Source organism: Notamacropus eugenii, chromosome 5 (assembly GCF_028372415.1).
Source record: "Notamacropus eugenii isolate mMacEug1 chromosome 5, mMacEug1.pri_v2, whole genome shotgun sequence".
NCBI lineage: Eukaryota > Metazoa > Chordata > Mammalia > Diprotodontia > Macropodidae > Notamacropus > Notamacropus eugenii.
The window spans coordinates 170099523-170122071 of record NC_092876.1 but is presented as its reverse complement, the minus strand read 5'-3'; the positions used below and the strand labels follow the sequence as shown (position 1 = coordinate 170122071).

At 39.1% G+C, this 22549-nt stretch overlaps 2 protein-coding genes across 2 annotated transcripts in view; both read left to right on the top strand.

Annotated features, from left to right (window-relative positions):
• The first annotated feature begins 9742 nt into the window (after nucleotides 1–9742).
• LOC140508986 (olfactory receptor 8D1-like) lies at nucleotides 9743–21803 on the top strand. Its single transcript, XM_072616902.1, has 2 exons — nucleotides 9743–9818; nucleotides 20832–21803. The coding sequence occupies exon 2, from the start codon at nucleotides 20859–20861 to the stop codon at nucleotides 21801–21803; it is 945 nt and encodes a 314-aa protein (XP_072473003.1). The 5' UTR covers nucleotides 9743–9818; nucleotides 20832–20858.
• Nucleotides 20883–22549, top strand: part of LOC140508985 (olfactory receptor 8D1-like) — a 36784-nt gene continuing 35117 nt past the window's right edge. Inside the window, exon 1 of the mRNA XM_072616901.1 lies at nucleotides 20883–20966. The gene's annotated coding sequence lies outside the window, so the exon portion shown is untranslated. The remainder of the gene's footprint in view (nucleotides 20967–22549) is intronic.

Genomic DNA, 22549 nt, shown 5'->3' with positions numbered 1-22549 from the left:
CTGAGATGGTATTTGGGAAAAGTGATTTCAGTATTAGGGTCCGAGGACATACGTTCAACTGTATACAATGCGAATTCAGTCTTAGGGCCCAAGTACATCTGGCCAAACTGAGGGCCCACTACGGCCAAACTGAGGGCCCACGTCACTCCCCCTTTTTGTTTTTTGATGAAGAGAAGAACCCAGATCTACGGCGTAAGGGACGAAGGTCTCAGCGTCTGCAGCTGGCATCCTGATGAGAGGGGACGGAGAGCCGTCCCAGGCACACAAGGTCCCGATAGTGGAGAGGCCACAGCAGTCCAGAGGGTAACGAGCGGCAGACAGTAAGTCACATAGAGCCAGAACCGGTATCTCCAAAGTGGAAGACACGAAACCTGGAGGAGACAAAGCTGGCAAGGAGGTGAAGCAAGCAAAGGCCAAAATCGACCAGAAGGGGTTAAAAATGGTAGTTACATCATTCTGCTGTCTTCTGAACATACGTCCCCACACTGTCCCTACATGCTTAAACCCCCTGAAACTGGCACAAAAGTACCTGGAGCAACGATCGGGGGATATGAAGGACCTTGATGACCCCACACATCCCACCTTCCCGTCTGCTTTCCCTAGTGTCAATCAAACCTGTTATGCATCCAAAGCTGTTGAACCCACCATCCAGACTGCTTTACCTTCCACAACCTTCCTACCACAGACAGGTAGCACACAAGGCATAGCGTCACTACCAGAGCTGTAGGGCCATACACAAAAGAGACCCCTAACTCGAACTGCACAACTGAAGAGACGTCCAGCAATGTTGCACAGGCTTGTTTATGTCCATGCTGGAAGAAAACTCGTAGAAATGAAGTGGAGAATACATGCACACATGGATTTCAACCTTTGCGTGTCAAAATAGCAAGATCTTTTCTGCTGCAGCACATCTTCCAGAAATCTGTCCGGTGCCTTTACAACAGTGTCACTTGAAGACAAAACCGTTTACAATGATAGGGAAAGCGAAAGTAACATTCCTCAAATGAACCAAAGCCGTAATCATCACAGAATGCCCAGGGAAAAGGCGCAGGGGAATTTCGTGTTGGTAACAGTATAAGACTGAGTACAGAAAAATGGTACTTCTTTTAAAATGCTTCTACACAATGAGGACATCTTAGGGTGAAAGGAATGTACAGAAATGTTTGATCATACCAAGTTCAGGTAAAATAATATCAGTGTTCCGATAAAACTAATATTGGTGTTCCCAGTACAAAAGGGCTCACATATGTTGCTGGTCACTTGCTATATTCAGAGAAATTTGCTATAGAAGGAAAAGCAGGGACATGTGGCATACCAACTAAGACAGGGTAAAACATCCCTGACTCTGTTTGAATTGGGTAACAGTGCAATACTCCAAACCATGCAGTATCTATTCCATAGCCAGACTCAGGAATAGTCAGGTGAGAAACATTCCTTTTTCCAGGACACAAGGGAAAAACTGACCAGGAGGATCCCATCCTAGAGTGAGTCTAGAATTGTCCCCTCGGTGTTTCCTATCCAGATACAAACTTCACCTGTTAACAGTGCAGGATCACAGTCCTTCTGAGTAACTTGTGGCAATTCTCTCAGATACTGATTTAATGCAAGCAACGATACCCAAATTCAAACTCAAACGTAAAATGAAACTAGCTATAGTCCCAAATGCCTTTACCTTAAACAGCAAGTTTCACTGCTCACAGCTCAGAACCAGACACAGTTCTTTCTATACTCATGGAGTTGCAATAAGCAATGAAGATTAACAGGGCTCACATACATATGGGATTTCATTTACAATCCTTCCTTCTCAAATTTAAAACTTGTCCTGATGTAAAAGTCAATTATTAAAAATCTTTTCTATCTATTACAACTATTGAGCAAGTCACATTCATTGTTTATGACTTATATAAGCTAGACAATATCTTTCTTGGGACTGATGACCTTGTCCACATGAAAGAGGCCTTGGCAGTTTTACAAACTAAAAGGAATTGGTATGGATCCCATGCTTGCCAAACCCCAAACATATAGGAGGACTGTTCTGAATGGGCAGAACCAGTCTAGCACTGCAAAACGTAGGGGGAAAATACCTGGTTACTCTGAAGGGCAATCACATAACACTATAAGACAAGGGTACAGGACAGGTAAAGTTTACAATAACATAACTTGCTTTACACGAGCTTCCCAACATCTCTAGCCTTTTGTAACACAATTTCTGGAATACCACGATCACTTAATGTACAATACAAGACAGTGTTATTACAGTTTAGGAACACAATAGTAACCCAAACAGTGAACTGTAGGTACCATTATTTACATTTCCAATATACACTCATAAGTGACTAGCAAGCACTGCCTTCTCCTCAGGCTTGATCAGTGGGACACTATACCCCTGACCCATGGTTCCCGTTTAACTGCGAGGCGCTGCTACCCAGCGACTTCTTCCCGCTTCCTGCGAGGCTCTCTCTGCGCTGTTAATCAGCGACTTCTTCCCACTACGCGCGTGGGGATCTCTGCGCCGGCTGACGGCGACTTCTTCCCGCTGCGCGCGCGGGGCTCACTGCGCTGTCTAACAGCGTCTTCTTCCCGCTCCCAGCGGGGCTCCCCCGTCTCCCCACTGCACGCAGTGAGGGACTCGCGCTGCCTGGCAGCGACTTCTTCCCGCGGTCAGCGGGGATCTCTGCGCTGATGAACAGCGACTTCTTCCCGCTCCCAGCGGGGCTCACCTTACTCGCTTACGGGCGTTTGGTCCTTCTTCCCAGCTACGGGGGGCCTTCGGTCCCTGTACTTACCCCAGTCCCCAAAACTTTGTGAATCTGCCCTGTCTGAACTATCCAATGAGAAGTGACATCATACACTTAAAACAATTACAGCAAAGAAACTTATTCTCTTTTTGGTGAGACATGAGATGATTAAAACACTAGTTGGGTTGCCTCCATAAGATGAGGGGAAAAAGTTCCCCAATTTCTGGTCTGTCTCCCCACCTTCACAACCTGGCCAGGGTTAAAAGGTAGAAAGAGAGAGAGAATTTTACCAACAACTTTTCAAGGTACTACCCAAGTTATTCTAGTGGGCTTAGATAGCAGCCCCTACTAAAACTGTACATACATTGTTTCTTGGTACGTGTTTCTGACCTGACCTGAACTGACTTTAGCAGTCACAGAAACTAAACAAGAGGAGTTCCTCTCTTTCTCTCTCCCATTCTCTTCCCTGATGCTGCAGCCATCAGAGAGAGAGAAACAGAGGGGGAGGAAAAGAGATAACTGCATTCCAACCAGCACAAGGGCATCGGCGGTATTAACACACAAACACATGCACACAAATTACAGAAAGACAGAACACAGACACAGACACTATGTACAACCTAGGTATGTGGCTTTCTTTCTTTCACTGTGGCCACTCGGTACCATTGTCTGAGGCGTTGAGTCTCCTTGTTGGGCTTGGCTCTCCATGCTGTCAGGTTTGTCCCTCCTTCAGGTCCTGGGCCAGAGTATTGTTGTGGCAGGGCTCCTCGGCATTCTGAGGGCCAATGACCCTTTCTTCTACGCTTTGGGCATGGTGTTTTAGGCCTCACTCCTGGCCTGCTCCTACAGTCTTGTTTAAAATGACCTGTTTTTCCACAGCTATAACATTTCTGTCCTTGTCTCATGCTGGCAGCTTCAGTTCTATACTGTCTCTTTACCTGTTCCTTCACATGAGCTGCGAATGTTACCGAACCTACATCTTCACACCTTTGCATCATCTCTTCCACTCCTGCAGTTCTGGGCAATCCTGTCATAGCCATTCTGCCATCTGTATAAGTTCCTGTTCGTTTTTTCTGTAGCTTTGGATATAATCTCTCTGGACTAAGCTCTCTACCTGTTTTATCTATAAGCAGGGTTACTCACAGTCTGTAACTTTCTTCTTCTTGTCCCAGTCAGCCGAGTGCACGTCTCTCCCAAGCTCCACAGAACCACCGGGGCACTGACTGGAGCATGCAGGTGGCATCACTCTCGTGCGATTCCGAGCCCACGCCTTGCAGGGGGACCTCGGTTTCCCTTCCGGTCCCTGTTCGGGCGCCAATTGTTCGGGGTCAGAGCCCGAACCCCTGGATCCCCCTGACCCACAGGCTTCTACTCTGTGGGCCCTGAAGGAAGGAGACTGGAGACAAGATGATCCAGGCAACAACAACCCCTTATTCAGCTGAGGGTTAGGGTTTATAAAGGCTGATCCACCAATCACATACATGCTGAGCTCATCCCATTACTTCACCATCTCATGACTGTTCCACATCCTTACACCCGCAGTAAGGAAGAAAGCTTATCTTGTTCCTGCAGCTAGTTCCTGGGTTCCCAGGCTCACTTGTAACGTTACTGTACAGGACATTGGTATCTGCAGGAACATCAGGTTCCAGGGTCACACAGAGCTTCTGCCAGGGTGCGCATCAGCACCGTTCCCACGGGAACAGGCTTTGCCTCTGACTTGCACCCCCTGGGACCCTCTGGGCCCCTTACAGGATAGCAAATGAAAAGGAATTCAGTTTGGACCAAGAGAGTAGAAATTTCAAAGAAGTAAATGCAGGTTTGATATCAGGACAATCTATCTAACAACAAGTACTGCCTTGTTAGGTGGTGGATTTCCCTTCTTGACTGGCTCAGCCTTCCTTGCTGCTGCTGTGCTAAGAAAAATTCTTCCCTCTACCTTGAACTTCTTGATACTTTTTCCTTGATATAAGCCAGTCGCAAACACTGCTTAAGTTTCCAGAAATAAAGCTTGAGATGCCAACCAAAGCTCTCACTTTAATCACCTCATTCACTGACTTTGATACAACTATATCTCCCCCCTCCACTGTCTGCTTTCTGATGTGGAAATCCTTATCTTCCCCTTAAGTTCTTTGTAAAATCACATTGTACTCACTCTAATTATATATTCACATTCTATATAAGGTTGAAACTGATGCTCAGTGTTGACTAACTGAAAAGTGTGTACTACAGCCTGAACTCTGAACGTAATATACTAGAATTTTCTCTCATATTTTCTGGAGTGGTGACTGGTAGTAATACTTGGCCAATGGACTCCAACACACACACACACACACACACACACACACACACACACACACACACACACACACCAGTGCTCAGAATCTTAAAGCCAGTATGTGTCAGAGATTTGGCTTTTACTTGAGTCTTCTGGACTGTAAGAACCAATATTCTAGCAAGTATGTCACACTGCATCTTAAATAGGATACTGGTATGAAAAGATGGACTTCTTTTTCTGGGAGAAATTCAGGGCCCTCAAAGAAATGCTGAAGGTGTCCCAAAACAATTTCCTACTCTGTTTCTCCTTTATAATTCAAATTCCTTGTCTATCTGTACTATTTGTTCAAAATATCCAAATATATATACTGATGTACAAGGTCCATAGCAGGGTTGGAGAACCTGTGGCCTCAAGGTCACATATGGACCTCTAGGTTCACAAGTGTGGCCCTTTGACTGAATCCAAATTTTATAGAACAAATCCCTTTAATGAAAGGATTTTTTCTGTAAAACTTGGACTCAGTCAAAAGGCTGTACACAAGGACGTAAATGGCTGTATGAGATCTCAAGGTTGCAGGTTCCCCAACTATAGGTGTAATATTAATTAGAGTTAAATATCTTCCCTGTCCATTAGTAGTCCTCACTTGGAGTTCATTAAGGGGAGTTTGATTAGGGGAGGCTTGTTGGTAGGAAGGCCTACACCTTTTGTTAATTAATGTGAAACTGTGATGACCTCTGGCTCTTTAAAGTGCATATATACTCTGAAGTGAGATTTTGCTTTGGGGGCTTGGAACAAGGTCCATGTGCTAGATGAGACTCTGAGTAGCCATTAAGGAGTTCCCCCCTCCTTTTGAAATCCAGATGTTGGTGCTTCTCTCTGATAACTATGTTTTGCATGTAATGTTCAGACAGTTGAATCTGTCTGTTGATCTATGATGTATATACTACTTATGGTCAGACAGTTAGAAGCCCTGTCTGTTGGTCTTTATTTCCTCTGCTCATATTTTCTGTTGGTATATGTGATTAAAGTAGATTGTTGATTCTTCAAAAGTTGCTTTCCTTTTAGAAAGGCATATCTACGAACCTGTGCAGCAGGCCCTCCTGTGCATACCATGGTGCTTACTGCTACAATAGATTATCCATCCAACTGCATGTCATAATGTAGAAAGTAGAAAATCTTTGTGCCATACGTTAATCCTCTTTACACACTCTAGTCCAGCAAAATAGTTATCATTCTGTTCCTCACACAATTCTATCAGCCTCCTCTGTGCTTTTGCCTAGGATTCCCTTCATCCCTGGAAAGTACTCCTTACTCATCTCAGCTACTTAGAATTTTTTAGTTTCTTTTAAACTCAAATGCCACTTTCTACATGAGACCTTTCTTGATTCTCTCAAAAGTTTCTTGGATTCATTTTGTGTATTTTTAATATAAAAGTGTTTGTATATTTGTTGTTTCCCTCCAACAGAACATATGCACCTTGAGGACAAAGATGTTTTCTTTTCTGCCTTTGTAACAAAGGCCTAGTCAATGTTTCACATACAGTAGAACCTTAATAAATGCTTGTTGATTGATTGTTTGATTCTTTATCCATATTTTTTGTCTTGTTTAGATGGACAAGTGCCAGGCCTAGAGGCCTGAGGGCTACCCGAGTCTTCCCTTACCTCTATTGGAGGTCTTCGGTTGGCCAAACCGGATGCTCGTATGAGAGAAAGGACGTTCCAGAGTCGAACAAGGGTTGAGCTTTATTTCAGGGTCTAGTTACAAGTGCAGGGGAATTCTTCCTTAGGAGGGAGCGAAGAATCTCCCAAGGAGGCAAAGATCTTACAATAAGAGATTGGAAGTAGAAGTATAAGTGGGGAGAGAGGGGGAGGGGAGAGAGGAGAGAGGAAAAGCAGAGCCTTGTGTCCTGTCCGCTCCGCGCCCCTCCCGCCAAGAGAACTTTCAGGCTTTCCTGATCCTACTTAAACTCTCCAGCAGCATAGTTTGCATCTGAATACCGTGCTGTTAGATAACAATAATGTGCCCAGATCCGGGACAATCTCAAGGGCAGGGAGAGCTCTCTCCCATCACGTTTCTCACGGGAAGAGGCGGAAATACACGAGATAGCTCAGTTCACCTCGATTCCCAGTCGTTTCCTGGTGGGGCCTCGTGAGAACTCTAAGATTTAGAAGTTCCCACCTTTACTCGCCCGAGACTGTCCACTTGGAATTGAGCTTCCATCCCCAGCAGACAAGCCAAATTATTTCAATGGCTATTGTTTTCCTACTTGAGACACTATAGCATGTGAAGGCTTGATACAGCCTGTCATTCCAGAGTTCTACATTTCCTTTCTATTTAGCTCCAGCATAGCCATTTTATTTGTAAGGAAAATCATGCAACCAGCTCAGGCTTTTCCTATAGACTTTCTAATAATTTAGCTCAAGATGACTAATTAGGGGTACAAGAATTTTTGGCCAAGTTTTAAAATAAAAAGTTGTAAATTCTAGCATAATTTTTCTCAGTATTTGTTAATCAACTTATAACTTGATCTGAGGCAACTTTTCTCTTGTTATCATTTTACATGTAAACTTCCTTCTTCTCTAAACATTGGTATATACTTTCCAAGTCTATCTTGCAATCTAAATCCCTTTTTGAAATTATAATTTCCATTTTTTTTTCTGTGATGTAACTGGAATCTATGTAAGTCTTATCTAAACTTTATCTCAGGTTTAGAGATCACTTAGAAGCCTAATTTTATAGTCTGATGATATATAATAAAATCAGTTCTCAAAAAGGTCTCTCTGTGTTGATAAGTAGGATTGGAAACAATACATATCAGTGAATCCTTCTCTATTTCCATATCAAATCAACACAATATCATCCAGAAACACTATATTCTGGAGAAGTTCTTAACCTAGGTCTAAAGGGGTGTGCTAGAATCAGCTCCAGCCAACTCCTATAGCCAAATTTTGAAAATTCAGTGTTAATATTTATGTTTCAGATATCAACAAAAACTACAAGTCAAGGCTTCCATTACTGTTTTGTTGATTCTAGCTTAATAAAGTAATGCATAAAATGTCAGTAAGGCAGATCAAACTTAAAAGTAAGTCCTGTTTACTTTTTTTCTTTTTCAGAGCTAGCTGTTAAACATTTACAACTATTCTCCTGGGTTTAGGAATAGATTGGAAGATAGTTCATCAACTTGAATGGGAAAAATCATATTCCTATTTTCATTAACCACTAATTGAAATTTATCATTTTCTTCTGCTTAGTTGCCCTGTCCCAAAACATTAACAAATGAATGAACAGTTCTACTTAGTAATTACGCTCATATTAGCACTGCATATCCTGATTCAAAAATAAAATGATCTTTTTTCTACTTCACAACTGCCTAAATATTATTCCTTAACTATCAACAATAACAAAAGAAATTTAGTTTAGATTCAGAAATCTCCAGATTTCTTCTGGGAGCAACTTAAAACACTTTACAAATCTAAGAGTAAAATACCCCCCCTAGTCATCTGGGACATTAACCCAGAAATTTCCCCAGAAAAGCTACCTTATCCCTGATAGCAAGGATCCAGAAGTGAGACTTTTCTTGGGGCTTTGATTACTCGTTAAGTAGGAGACTGAACTAACCCATCTCTGAGATCTCATCTATATGCTTCCCTTATTCTAAGGAACAAGTCTGACTCTCTTGTTTAGTGGTTCATGTGGTGACCTTCATTAGGATTAATGAAAATCATATGACTTATCAATCAATCTTAATCTGTTAAATATAGAAGGATCCTACTAGGAAGGAGAAACAATGAATTTTCAATGTCATTTTGGAGATTGTTTGAAGGGTCTTATAACAAAATCTCAATCATCTGCATCTAGTTACCAAATAGAGTATAAAAATAAAGGGAATAGGAGATGTTTTGTGGTATATTTAGGGTATGAAGACGATTGGACCATGAGTTAATGACTGTTGGGAAGGGGAATGATGGCAGAGGACAATGAAGTAAAAGAGCATCAGAATTGCTTCAGATGTGTCCTTCCTGTCACTGGTCAGCCATGACCATACTCAAATCATTATACTAGAAGAGTTAGCCCTCCTTCTCAGCATAAATTCTGTGACATGTTTTCAATGAAAGAAAAGTTTCAATTTGAATAAAATTACTTCAGATGTTAATGGAAGCATCATCATCCTGGGTGCTTTTTCCCTTAGGAGTCCACTCTGAAGTGATGTGATCCTGGAGGGATTCTTTCTTTAATAATGTTCTTGGGAACAAACAACAACAAATAAAAACTCACCCAGGCAGCTCAGGATTTGTATATTTGCAGTTCTGGCTCCTGTCTAGTATCTTTGGGGAGAATGAGAGGTCCTTTTTGTGGGTTTTTTTCCCCTCACAGTGATTTGGATTTGCATTTAAAAGCATCAGCAATTCCGCTCTCTGAGCATGATTTCTTGGGATACTGACAATGATAATTTGCTGTGGAAACACATATTTGCTATGGAAACATATATTACTCTTATATTACAAAGGACCAAATAGTGGTAACTAATATTTACATAATATTTTAAGACTTTCAAAGAGTTTTCCAAATATCTCATTTTGGTCTCCACAAAATTCTTCTTATAGTTATTTTCATTATATAGGTGAAGAAACTGGGGCAGGCAGAGTTCCAGTGACTTTCCCAAGAGCACAGGACAATTAAGTGCCTCTGGTTGTATTTTAACTTAGGTCTTTCTGACTCCTGGATCAGAGTTCTATCCATCATGCCACCTATTGGCCTCATAGTTATGTCAGAAAAGAAATTCCTCTAATCCTGAAAGGACTCGGGTGAGTAATCAAGTTCCCTTGTATCTTCAGAAAATGCTTGGAATAAATCAGATTGTAGAGTATGAGGTAGAAAGTCAGCTTTCAATAGAGCTGCTCCTAATGTAGGAGTCCACTCAGAGTGTGGTCATATGCAGTTTATCAAGCAGAGACTAGAGATATTCCCTGTCTAGTCTGTTCCCATACAAATGTGCTCCAAAGATGAGGAGATAGAATAGAACCTTTTCTATATTCTATTCATTAGTTCTATCGCTTATGGATTTTCTTTTTACTTTTCTATTCCTGATCTCTATTAAATAAGTCTGCATTACTGGCAGAAATCAAACCTAACTTTTATTCCAAGTCCAGTGATCTAGATGCCATCTTACACTACTGAAGACAGCATATAGGTAAAATATGAAGGAAGGCATGTATGGAATTGTCAGATGCTCTATGTGATACTGCTCTAGGTGAATTAGGATCTGTAAAAAATGCAAGTGGAGATAGGTTAGAGAAAGGTTACAGCAAGAAGATGATCTTAATTTTAAAAAAAGTTGTAGGAGTAGGAAGATAGAAAGGAAAGAGAACAAGCAGTACCTTGGAAAATGGTACAATTTTTTGACTGGCAACACATGGACTAACATCAGTCCATAGCAAATATTAGTTGTTTTTCAAAACTTTTACTACCAACGTTCCTTAAAACCTATAATTTTTTAAAAATGACTCCTTTTTTTCCTTTTCACTTTCATCTTAGCTCCACTGAAAACACTACAGAGCAATCTCTCTTGCTCCTAACACCAGAGTTCCAGATTCACTGAGAATCACCATATTGAATTTTTAGATAGTGGAACTGATTTTGAGAAAGAAATTACATATTTTATTGATCCACAGTATAATAAAGTAGGAAAGGACTAACCTACTAGCTGAGGAAAGAAAATGATCAACTACTTCAGAAAAGAATGAAGAGAGTCATATGATAGAAGGGAAAGGATTAGAAAGATACAAAGGTCAGTGAGGTTTGCTGAAATATGTGATTTTTCTAAACAGAGTTGTCCTTTTTCCAAGTAGTTTTACTATTGTTCCTAATTTAGTTTCAGAGTCACATATACTCTGAGTATTTTCTGAGTTTAGACAATTTACTTTAATGGAATTCTTAATATATTTTGTGGTAGATTTATGTGAAAGGCAGTATGAAATTATTCTAAGATTCATAAGACACACTGCCTGTACTCATGAACTTTAAAATCTGGGACTGAAAATATAACATATACAATCAATTGCAATACATGGTAGGATGTCAAAGTATGATTTAATGACAAAACTTGTTCTTAGAGAAGAGATTTTATATATGCATATATATATATATATGTTTACACACACACATATCCTTTTTGTCTTTGGAAAAGTGAAGAACTATACATGTGGAACATTTCACATTTGGTTGATGTTTGCTAGATTTACTGAACTGTTTTTTCCTTTATTTTTAAATTCTTTGCTGTTAAGAATAGTTTAATATGTAAACAGGGTACAGGCTGTACTTGGAGATGAAGATTTTATAGAGAAAATATTATTTCAATAAAATTTTCGCATAATTTTTAAAAAGAGCAATTAATAACTGAGCTTAGAGACATAAAAATGTCTTCCTGATGAAAGATAATTAAAGCCTTCATGAAAGAGGCTTTTAATATGGACCATTAAGTGGTAGGAATTACATATGTACAACTGAGAATGAAAGGCATTTCAGGCATAGCAGAGCATGGGCAAAAACATAAATTTCTTTCAAAATGGGAGGGAAGTTTGGGGGAACAAAACAATGATTTTTCTAGACAATATTTTACTTAAATATGCATAGTAACAGATAAAGTAATAAAAGTACAATGAAGGAAATATTTCAGGGTTTTGCATGCCCAGTTACTCAGTAATCTCTTCGGATTCACTGAAGGTTAGTCACAAAATCATTGGATGTCACATCCAAAAAGAATTATTTAGTTTCACTACTTCATTTTGAAATAAGAAAATTGGAGATTTGAAGGAATGAATTGCTTTGCCCAAGACCACAAATCAATCAATCAATAAAAGCCCCTGTATTTTCCTGGGTGAAAATAACATGCATATATATAATTTAAGTAAAACTATGAATAAATTCAAGGTAGTGTTGTTGAAGAGGGAGTAGCAGCTGAGGATTTTATAAAACTTTATGTTGAAAATATTGCTCGATCTGAGATTTGCAGGAAAGTAGGAATTTTGAACAAGTAAAAGTGAGGAGGTAACACTTCTCCTTGCTAAGAACAACCCAAAAATACATGGATATTTGATATCATCCTCTCTCATAATCTCCAGTCAATTGTATCCTCAATCACTTCTGCTTCCTCTCAAATCTTCAGTCTTTCCTATCATTTTGTTCCTTTCTCACTGCCTTCAAACATTCCTCTTTCCTCTGACCTTAAATATCTTCACTGGACTCTACAATGTCAAGGATTTTTTGCTGAATTTAACAGTCTTTTTTTTCAGTCCTGATCCTTCTTGACCTAATCTGCTGCATTTGATAATGTTAACTACCCTTCCTCCTCCTCACTGTCTTCTCTCTGAGTTTTCATTGCATTAGTCTCTCCTGATTCATCTCTTGTGTGACTACTTTTCTTAAACTTATATGCTTGCTTATCGTTGATACCACATATCCTAACTATGACCTTTCCTCAGGATCTACTCTTAGACTTCTTCTCTTCTTCCTCTATACTAACTCTCCCAGTGACCACATCATTACCCTTGTATTTAGCTATCATCTTTACGACTAACACTTCAAGGTTTCTAGTTCCAGTCTCTCCCCCAAGTTTCAGTTTCATATCACAAATTATCTTTTATATGTTTTGAACTAGATATCCTTAAAACATCTTATACTCAACCTTTCTAAAAATGGAGCTCAAGGTCTTTCCCTCTAAACTATTACTTTCCTAAACTTCTTTTCTGTTGAAGAGACCACTAACTTGGCAGTGTCTCAAGTTCATGATCTTGGTATTCTCCTAGACTATTCACTCTTCCTCACTCAACCTGTCCAACCAACTGAGTAATCTTGTCATTTCCTCCTTTACAGCATCCCTCAAATAAAATCACTGCTCTGCATTTACAAAGCTATTATTATAATTCAGGCTTTCATCATGCATCATACAAATCATTGAAACAACCTTCTAGTTAGTTCTTCCTCCCCCAAGCCTTTTATCACTCCATTCTACCCTACATGCTTCAGCTAAAGTAATTTCCCTTGGTCACAAATATATTCATGTGACACCTCTACACAATCCATTCCAGTGACTTTCTATTGCCTCCAGGACATTAAATAAATAAACTCTTATGGTTACCTTTTAAAGGCTTACCCTAGTCACAACTTACCTTTACTGCATCATTCAATCAATCTACAAACATTGACCCTACCATGGGACAGGCACAGTCCTAAACACTTCAGATGCAAAAGGGGACAAAAGGAAGTCCCTGTCCTCAAAGAGCTTCTCATGGGGAAGATAACATGAAAAAGAATCAACGTATTTGTGTATATAAATACAAATATATATATGTATATGTGTATATATACATTAGACAGAAAGCTATATATAGGGTAGATAGGAACTAATTAAAAGAGGGAAGACATTAAAATTAAGAAGCATTAGTGAAGTCTTCCAGTAAAAGATGATATTTTAGTTGGGATTCAGAGATATGGAGGGAAATTAGCCATCAAAGCAGAGAAAGGAGAATATTCCAGCATTCCAGGAATAGGGAATAGCCAGAAAAAAATTCTCCAAACTGACAGAGAAAGCATCTTGTTTGTGACAGCCAAGAAGCCTGATTGAAGAGTAAATAGCAGGGAACAAGTTATAAGAAGTTCATGGTCAGATCTGTAACTTAGGAAAAGCACTTTAGTTGTTGAATAGAGGATGGATTAGAGTAGGGAGAGGCTTGAAGCAGGTAGACCCACCAGGAAACTATTTAAATATTCCAGGAATGAGGTGATGAGGGCCTGATCTCTAGTGGTGGCAATATTAGAGTTAAAAAAAAAAAAAAGGACATAATCAAGAGATATTACAAAGTTGAATTCAGGAGAAATTGCCAATAGCTTGAATATGGGGAGGGGTGGGAGGCTTGGTGAAGGATAGTAAGGAATCCAAGATGAATCCTAGGTTGTAAGCCTAATGAGTTGGGAAGGTAGTATAGCCATTCATATAAACAAAGCAAGTAGGATGGAGGGGAAAGTTTAGAGGAAAAGATAATTAGTTGGGTTTTGGAAACACTGAGTTTAAGAAGTTACTGTATATCCAGTTCAAGTTGTCTAAAAGGCAGTTGAGGATGTGAAATTGGAAGTTAGGAGAGAGATAGAGGCAACTTAGGTATATCTGAGAATCAATAATGTACAGAGTATAATTAAACCATGAGAGCACATGAGATCATCAAGTGAAGCAGTGTAGAAGGAGAAGAAAAGAAGACCCAGGAAAAAACCCCGGCTGGAGAGCTTAATCTGAAAGAGGATCCAGAAAAAGAGTCAAAGAAGAAGCAGTTGGATACTTAAGAGGAGAAACAGTAGAGAGTAGTGTTAGGAAAACCTAGAGAAAAGAGAGTATCTAGAATGAGACAGCCATCAACAGGCTTCAGAGAGGTCAAAGAGAATGGGGATTGAGAAAAGATCATGGAATTCAATAATTAAGAGATTTATAACTTTGGACAAAACAGTTTCAGTGGGATGATAAGGTCAGAATGCAGGTTATAAGGCTTTTGAAGAGAGTGAGAGAAGAGAATTTGGAGGCACCTATTGTAGGTAATCTTTTTGAGGAGCTTAGCTATTACAAGTGGAAGAGAGACAGGATGATAGGAGGGATAGAAGGATCAAGTGAGGGTTTTTTTTCCATGTTGGGAGAAACATGGAAATGTATGTAGGCAATAGGAAATGAGTCATTTGAGAGGAAGACATTGAAAATAAATGAAAAAATGGGGATAACAGAGGGAGCAATCAGTTGGAGGAGACAGGGTGGAATAGGATCACTTGAATAAGTAGAAGGGTTAGCCTTGATAAAGAACAAGGCCACTTCCTCATAGAGACAGATATGAAGGAGAAAGCACTTGACTCATAGTAGATGATGAAGTGGGAGAAAGAGAATTCACATGAATGGCGTGCTTTTTTCTGAAATAAATGAGGTTAGACTCTCAGCTAAAAGAGTGGGTAGAGGGGGAAAAATAGGAAGTCTAAAGAGGAATGAAATGGTTTCCAAAAGTGAATGTAAGAATGGGATAGTGAGGTTATAAGTAGGATTGACCAGAAGCTGTCAGTGCTCAGTTAAGGTTATATATACATTTGTGCTGAACATAGTCAAAATGATTGTGATATTTTCTACCTTTATTGAGCAGTATGGATGCAGAAGCAAAGGTGATAAATGGTGGGAGTTATCCAAGGCTGAGGCTTGGCTTGGTGCATTTGATGATATGATAAGAGGAGGAGAAGGATTCAACAAAGAAAAGTATAGAGTTATATTGGCTTACTAGGAGGTAAAAAATGAGGAGAAGAGAGAGTAGCTATGGCAAGGGAGATGGCCTAGGAAAGAATTGAGAGGTCAAGGATTTGGATTTCACACTGCAATTGAAGAATAAGATTTTGTATGGGAAGGCAGAGAAAAAAGTGAAAAGCTAGTAAAGTATGGTCAGATAAGGGGATTTCAGAATTCTTGATCATACAGGTGGTATATTTGTGGGTAATGACAAGATCAAGGGAATGGCTATCTTTTGTGTGGTTAAGATGGGTTACAGGAGTAGCTCAAGGGAAGTGAGTGCATTGAGGAATTGAGTGGTTAGGGTATTTGAGGGAGAATCGATATGTATTTTGTAGACTAGTAGTATGAGGAAAGGATTTGGGAGGACAGAAAAACTGTGAGTGAAATATTGAATGAATCAAGGAAGGAAGGGTGGTGACTAGGGCTATGTAGACAACAGGCACCAGTTTTTTGATTGGACAAAAGATATTAATAACAGGAGCCTCAGAGGAAGAGGGTTTACTGAGTGATAGAGAGAAGAAAAACCTGAACATAAAAATGGGAATCAATGTACACTACTTTTCATCCAGCATGAGACAGAGCTACTAGTAAAGCGAATATTTCAATAATGTAGAAAGAAATCCATGAACAATTGTGGTGACAATAGAGATAAAGAGGGGGCAGGGCCAAGATGACAGACTTTCTAGAGCACTCTTGCCAATCCCAGCCAAATATATGAAAAATATGACTCTAAACAAATTCTGGAGCTGCAGAACTCACAAAATGAAGGAGTAAGTGGATCTTCAGCCCAATTCAGCTTGGAAGGTTGCTGGAAGTCCCTATCAAGCCATGCTGGGAATAGACAACAGTCCAGTGTGGGCTGTGAGGGCACAGAGTGGACCTGAGCCATTCTTGGGGAGATTGAATCTCTCATACTTGTGGTGGTTTCCAGACTTCATGATCCCAAAATGCATATGATAAATGGGAAGGTCAGTGGAAAAAAAACCTGTGGGACCAGTGGTCTGGTCCCAGCTCCAGGGAGGCAGAGGGGGGAAGGGACAGAGGAACCCACAGCAACTAAAGCAGCAGCAGGGGCAGCTGCAGACACTGTTTCTGGAGCTCTAGGCTCACAGATTATGGGTAAATCTATATACCTTGACAAAGAGCTCTAAAGTCAAGTAAATGGCTGGGGAAATGAGTAAAAACTGGAAAAAGAATGACTATAGAATCTTACGCTGGTGAAAAGGAAGACCAAAGCACGCAAACAAAAGAAAACAAAGTCAACGCTCCACTATCCAAAGCCTCCAAGAAAAATATGAATTGATCTCAGGCTATGGAAGAGCTCAAAAAAGATTATGAAAATAAAGTAAGAGAGGTAGAGCAAAAATTCAGAAGGGAAGTGAGAGTAATGTGAGAAAATCATGAAAAACAAGGGCACTCAAAAAATGCTGAGGAAAATAATACTTTAAAAAATAACCTAAATGACAAAAGAGATCCAAAAAGCCAATGAAGAAAAGAATGGTCTAAAAAGCATAATTGGCCAGATGGAAAAGGAGATCCAAAAGCTCATTGAAGAAGATAATTCGTTAACAATTAGAATGGAGCAGATGAAAGCTAATGGCTTTATGAAATATCAAAAAATTATATAACAAAACCAAGTAAATGAAAAAAATAGCAATGTGAAATATCTCATTGGAGAAACAACTGACCTGGCAAATAGATCCAGGAGAGACAATTTGAATGTCATAGAACTGCCTGAAAGCCATGATCAACAAAAGAGTCTAGATATTATCTTTCATGAAATTATCAAGGAAAACTACCCTGATACTCTAGAACCAGAGGGTAAAATAAATTGAAAAAATCCACCAATCACCTCCTGAAAGAGATCCAAAAAGAAAAACTCCTAGGAATATTGTAGCCAAAATCCAGAGTTCCCAGGTCGAGGAGAAAATATTACAAGCAGCCAGAAAAAAACAAATTGAGTGTTGTGGAAATACAATCAGGATAACACAAGATCTAGCAGCTTCTACATTAAGGGATCACAGGGCTTGGATTATGATATTCTAGAAGTCAAACGAGCTAGGATTAAAACCAAGAATCACCTACCTAGCAAAATATATTATAATACTTCAGGGTAAAAACTGGTCATTCAATGAAATAGATAACTTTCAAGCAATCTTGATGAAAAGAGCAGAGCTGCATAGAAAAGTTGACTTTCAAACACAAGAATCAAGAGAAGCATGAAAAAATAAACAGGAAAGAGAAATCATAAGGGACTTCCCAAAGTTGAACTGTTTCCATTCCTACACAGAAAGATAATATCTATAACTCTTGAGACTTTTCTCAGTATTTGGGTAGTTGGAGGGATTATAGACAGAGGACAGAGGGTGAGTTGAACAGGAAGGGATCCTATCTAAAAATATAAAATTCAGGATGGAATATATTGGGGAAAGAAAAGGAGAAATGGAATGGGGTAAATTATCTCTCATGAAAGAGGCAAGAAAAAGCTTTTTCAATGAAGGGGAAAAGGAGGGAGGTGAGAGAGAAAAAGTGAAGCTTACTCTTATCAGATTTGGCTTAAGGAGGGAATAGCATGTACTTAATTTAATAGGAAAATCTGTCATATACTACAGGAAAATGGAGGGAAAAGGACAAGTGGGGTGGAAGGGATGATAGAAGGGAGGGAAATGGGAGGAGTGGGTAATTAGAAGTAAACAATTTTGAGGAGGGACAGGATTAAAAGAGCAAATACAATAAATGGGAGGCAGGATAGGATGGAGGGAAATATAGTTAGTCTTTTACAACATGACTTTCATGGATGACTTTTGCATAACTACATATGTATTACCTATATTGAATTGCTTGCCTTCTCAGTGGGAAGGGAGGAAAGGAGAGAAGTTTGAACTCAAAGTTTTAAAAACAAATGTTAAAATCGTTTTTACATGCAACTGGGAAAGAAGAAATACAGGTAATGGAACAGGTGTAGAAATCTATCTTGCTCTCCAAAATAACAGAGGAGATGGGGATAAGGTAAGGGAGGGGTGTGATAGAATGGAGGGCAGATTGGGGAAGGGATAATCAGAATGCATGCTGTCTTGGAGTCAGGAGAGGGGAGAGATGGGGAGAAAATTTGAAACTCAAAATCTTGTAGAAATGAACGTTGAAAACTAAAAGTAAGTAAATTAATTTTTAAACATAGAGATAAAGACAATAGATTAATTGGAAGAAATATTGTAGGGAAACTTTAATAGGAGTAAATGATGGACTCTACTTCAGGAAGGAGAGTGAGAAGTCAAAGGTGTGTCTGAGGTTTCCAGTCTGGGGGTATCATACTAACTTTAACAATTTTTTTTTCTAATGAAGAGGAGGACATTTTAAAGTGAGAATGAGTTCAGTTGGAGATGTTGAACTTGCAGTGTTCAATGAATACCTAAAAATGTTCTTTAAAATTGTGAGAGAGGCTAGGTTAGAGATACTGTTTGGACATAGGTCTAAATAGGGGTTATAAATTGAACATTTGACATTGATGATGTGGCAGATATGTTACACAGTGGGAAAAGTGTTGATCTTGTGGTTGAGAGAAAAAGGGTTAAATCTTGCCTCAAATCCTTTCTGGTTGAGTCACTCAGGATGTAACTTAAAGGTTGCTATGATGATCAAATGAGATGAACTCTGAACAGTGCTTACAATGTTAATAACTATTAGTATTTTGATTGAATTTTTCCAAATTACATTTTTAAATTTTTAACATCCAATTTTTTTGTTAAATTATGAGATCTAAATCCTCTCCTTCCTCTCTAAACCTTCCATACTCTTGAAGAAGGCAAGCAATATGACAACACTCTCTCTCTCTCTCTCTCTCTCTCTCTCTCTCTCTCTCTCTCTCTCTCTCTCTCTCTCTCTCCCTCTCCCTCTCCCTCTCCCTCTCCCTCTCCCTCTCCCTCTCCCTCTCCCTCTCCCTCTCCCTCTCCCTCTCCCTCTCCCTCTCCCTCTCCCTCTCCCTCTCCCTCTCTCTCTCTCTCTCTCTCTCTCTCTCTCTCTCTCTCGGTAGACAACATTTTTCATCTTAAGTTCTTTGAAATTTTCTTGGATCATTGTCTTGAGCAGAGTAACTACTTTTCACAGTTTTTCATAGTATATTACTGTTGTTACTTTGTACAATGTTCTCTTTATTCTGTTCACTTAATTTTAATCATTTCATACAAGTCTTCTCAGGTTTTTTCTGAAACCACTCTGTTTATTATTTCTCATACCACAGTAGTGTTCCATGACAATCTTATACCACAAGTTGTCCATTCATTCCCATACTGATGGGCATCCCCTTAATTTCCAGTTCCTTGCCACTACAAACACAACAACCATAAGTAGTTTTTTATTTTTTTACAAATAGGTCCCTTCACTAGATGTACTTTATTTGACAGACATAGCAGTATTATTAGTGGGTCAAAGGATATGCACAATTTTGTAGCCCTTTTGGCATAGTTTCAAGTTGTCATCCAGAATGGCTGACTCAATTTACAATTACTCCAACAATGCATTAGTGTACCTATTATTCCATATGCCCTTCAGCATTTATCTTTTAAGTTACAATTTGTGTTGGGGAAACCACAAAGGAGAAAATTTTAGAAGATGAAACAAGGGGTTTACATTATAAATCCTGGGAAACTTTTTATCTGTTATTCAGTCATCTCAGTCATGGCTAACTCTTTGTGATCTTATTTTAGGTTTCTTTGACAAAGATACTGGACTGGTTTGCCATTTCCTTCCCCTGCTCATTTTACAGATGAGGAGCTGGGGTTGACAGGGTTAAACAACTTATCCAGACTCACACAGCTACTAAGTGTCTGAAGTCAGATTTGAATTCAGGAAGATGAGTCTTCCTGACTTCAGGCCTGGCACTCTATACCCTCCACTTCCTAACTTCCCAATAGTTTCACATACTTTTTAGCATGCAAGAAATTGATGACCATCATGTGGTCCTTCTAGTAATAGGAACCTTAAAGTAACTGAATTTCTCTTGGAAAGATTAACAGATAAGTCAGAAGACTAGTGCCCTCTCTTTTTTCCTATTATTAAGCATCTGCATTTGTCTTTATATACATATACATATGTGTACTTATATATGTATGTGTATATATCCACATATATATAATATATTTGGGATCTTAGTATGTTTATAAAAGATAAAGAAGGAGGTAAAAGATATAAAGAAATCACTCATTGGTATAGATGGAAAATATAGATGGTGATTCACTTTCTATGTAAGCCCTCTGACTAAGGATACAAAAAAAAAATCAAAAGATAGTCCAGGCTCTCAAAGTGCTCACAGTATAATGAAACCTAGAATATTGAACTTAATGGTTTTATTGTGAAACTTATATGAAATAATATATTAAAGTGCATTGTAAACCATATGCTCCTATCTACCATTTCCTAATAACCCATTTTCTTCCCCTACCACCAGAAACACAAGAATGTCAAAAAATGGTAAATAATATTTCATCTTCTATGTGTCTTCTTTTCTCCACAGGGTTGATCTTTGGTATTTTGCAAATCAATGGCTTCATTAAATCACTCTACAGTAATTATGTTCAACTTTGAGAGATTAACAGACCAGCCAGAGCTTCAATTGCTCCTCTTTATCTTGTTCCTGGACATCTATGTGGTAACTGTAGTGGGAAACTTGGGAATGATTTTACTAATTGCTAGTGGCCCTCAGCTACAATCTCCTATGTACTATTTCCTCAGCAACTTGTCCTTTGTGGATCTCTGCTACTCCTCTACCATTACTCCCAAACTTCTGGTGAATTTTATAGCGGACAAAAACATCATATCCTACAATGGGTGTATGACACAACTTTTTTTCTTCGGTTTCTTTATGGTTTCTGAATGCTACCTGCTGGCAGCCATGGCCTATGACCGTTATGTTGCCATCTGTAGGCCCCTGCTCTATAATGTCATCATGTCTCCACGAGTCTGCTCCTTTTTGGTGACAGGGGTGTACGCTATGGGTACCTTTAGCACTCTGTTTAACCTAAGTTGCATGGTCAGATTGTCTTTTTGTGGTCCTAATGTCATTAAACATTATTTCTGTGACATCATCCCCCTTCTCAAGCTCTCCTGCTCTAGCACCTACCTCAATGAGCTTCTGTTGGTGGTTCTTGGTATATTCAATGTATTTTTAACCACTGCTGCCATCTTCATCTCTTATGCTTTCATCCTCACTAGCATCTTTCGCATCCAGTCTGCTGAAGGGAAGTCTAAAGCCTTTAGTACCTGCAGCTCCCACTTGGCTGCTGTTGGTATCTTTTATGGCACTATTATTTTCATGTATCTTAAGCCATCATCAAACAGTAGCATGACTCAGGAGAAGGTGGCCTCAATATTTTATACCACAGTCATCCCCATGCTGAATCCCCTAATCTACAGTCTGAGGAATAAGGATGTCAAGGATGTACTAAAGAAAATCATGAGGGGTACAATATTTTCCAAGTCCATGTAGCCCCAAGCAAAATTACAGACAACAATGATCTTGATTTTTCTTTCTACTTTCTCTGAAAAAGTCAATATTTTCCCATGAAATGAGGATTAACATTGGAAAACATTGTGAAACAGATAAAACTATAACTTCAAAAGTTTAGTTTTCAATCATTCATTTAGTAATTCATTCAACATGTGTTAATTATCAGCTTTAAGAAATACAACTTGTTAGGTACCAGAGAGGTAAAGAAAACAAAACAATGCCTGAACTTAGTTTATTTTCTTCAATAGAGTTACAATACAAACACCTTCTCAGTGTGCATTCCTTTTCATTTCCTCTTTTTCACATAAATGCTCAAAAATTATTTCAATTTCCCCAAGTTATTCTAGTTTCCTAAAGCCTCCCTACTTACCACATTCACCCAGACCTGGCCTTCCATAACGCCAGCATAACTTCACCAAAACTTACTTTCTTTTAATATCTCACTGCCCTACGGCTTTGCTACCAGGTGGGTTACCCATTCCCCTCAAATTCCAATTTTAAGAGGCAGGGTTATAAAAGTAAAACTCTGAGAAAACTTCAAGGTATGCCATTTTCTATGAATTTACAGCACTTCTAACATTCTTTTTTCAAGTGGCCTATCCCTACTATCTGTGAGTTAGGTACTGAAGTCTACAAGTTGCACATGGTGGTTGCCTGGGGAAAAGAGGGACAAGCCACACCCTAAAATTTATGTATTTTATCTATGGAAATATCTCCTTCTCATC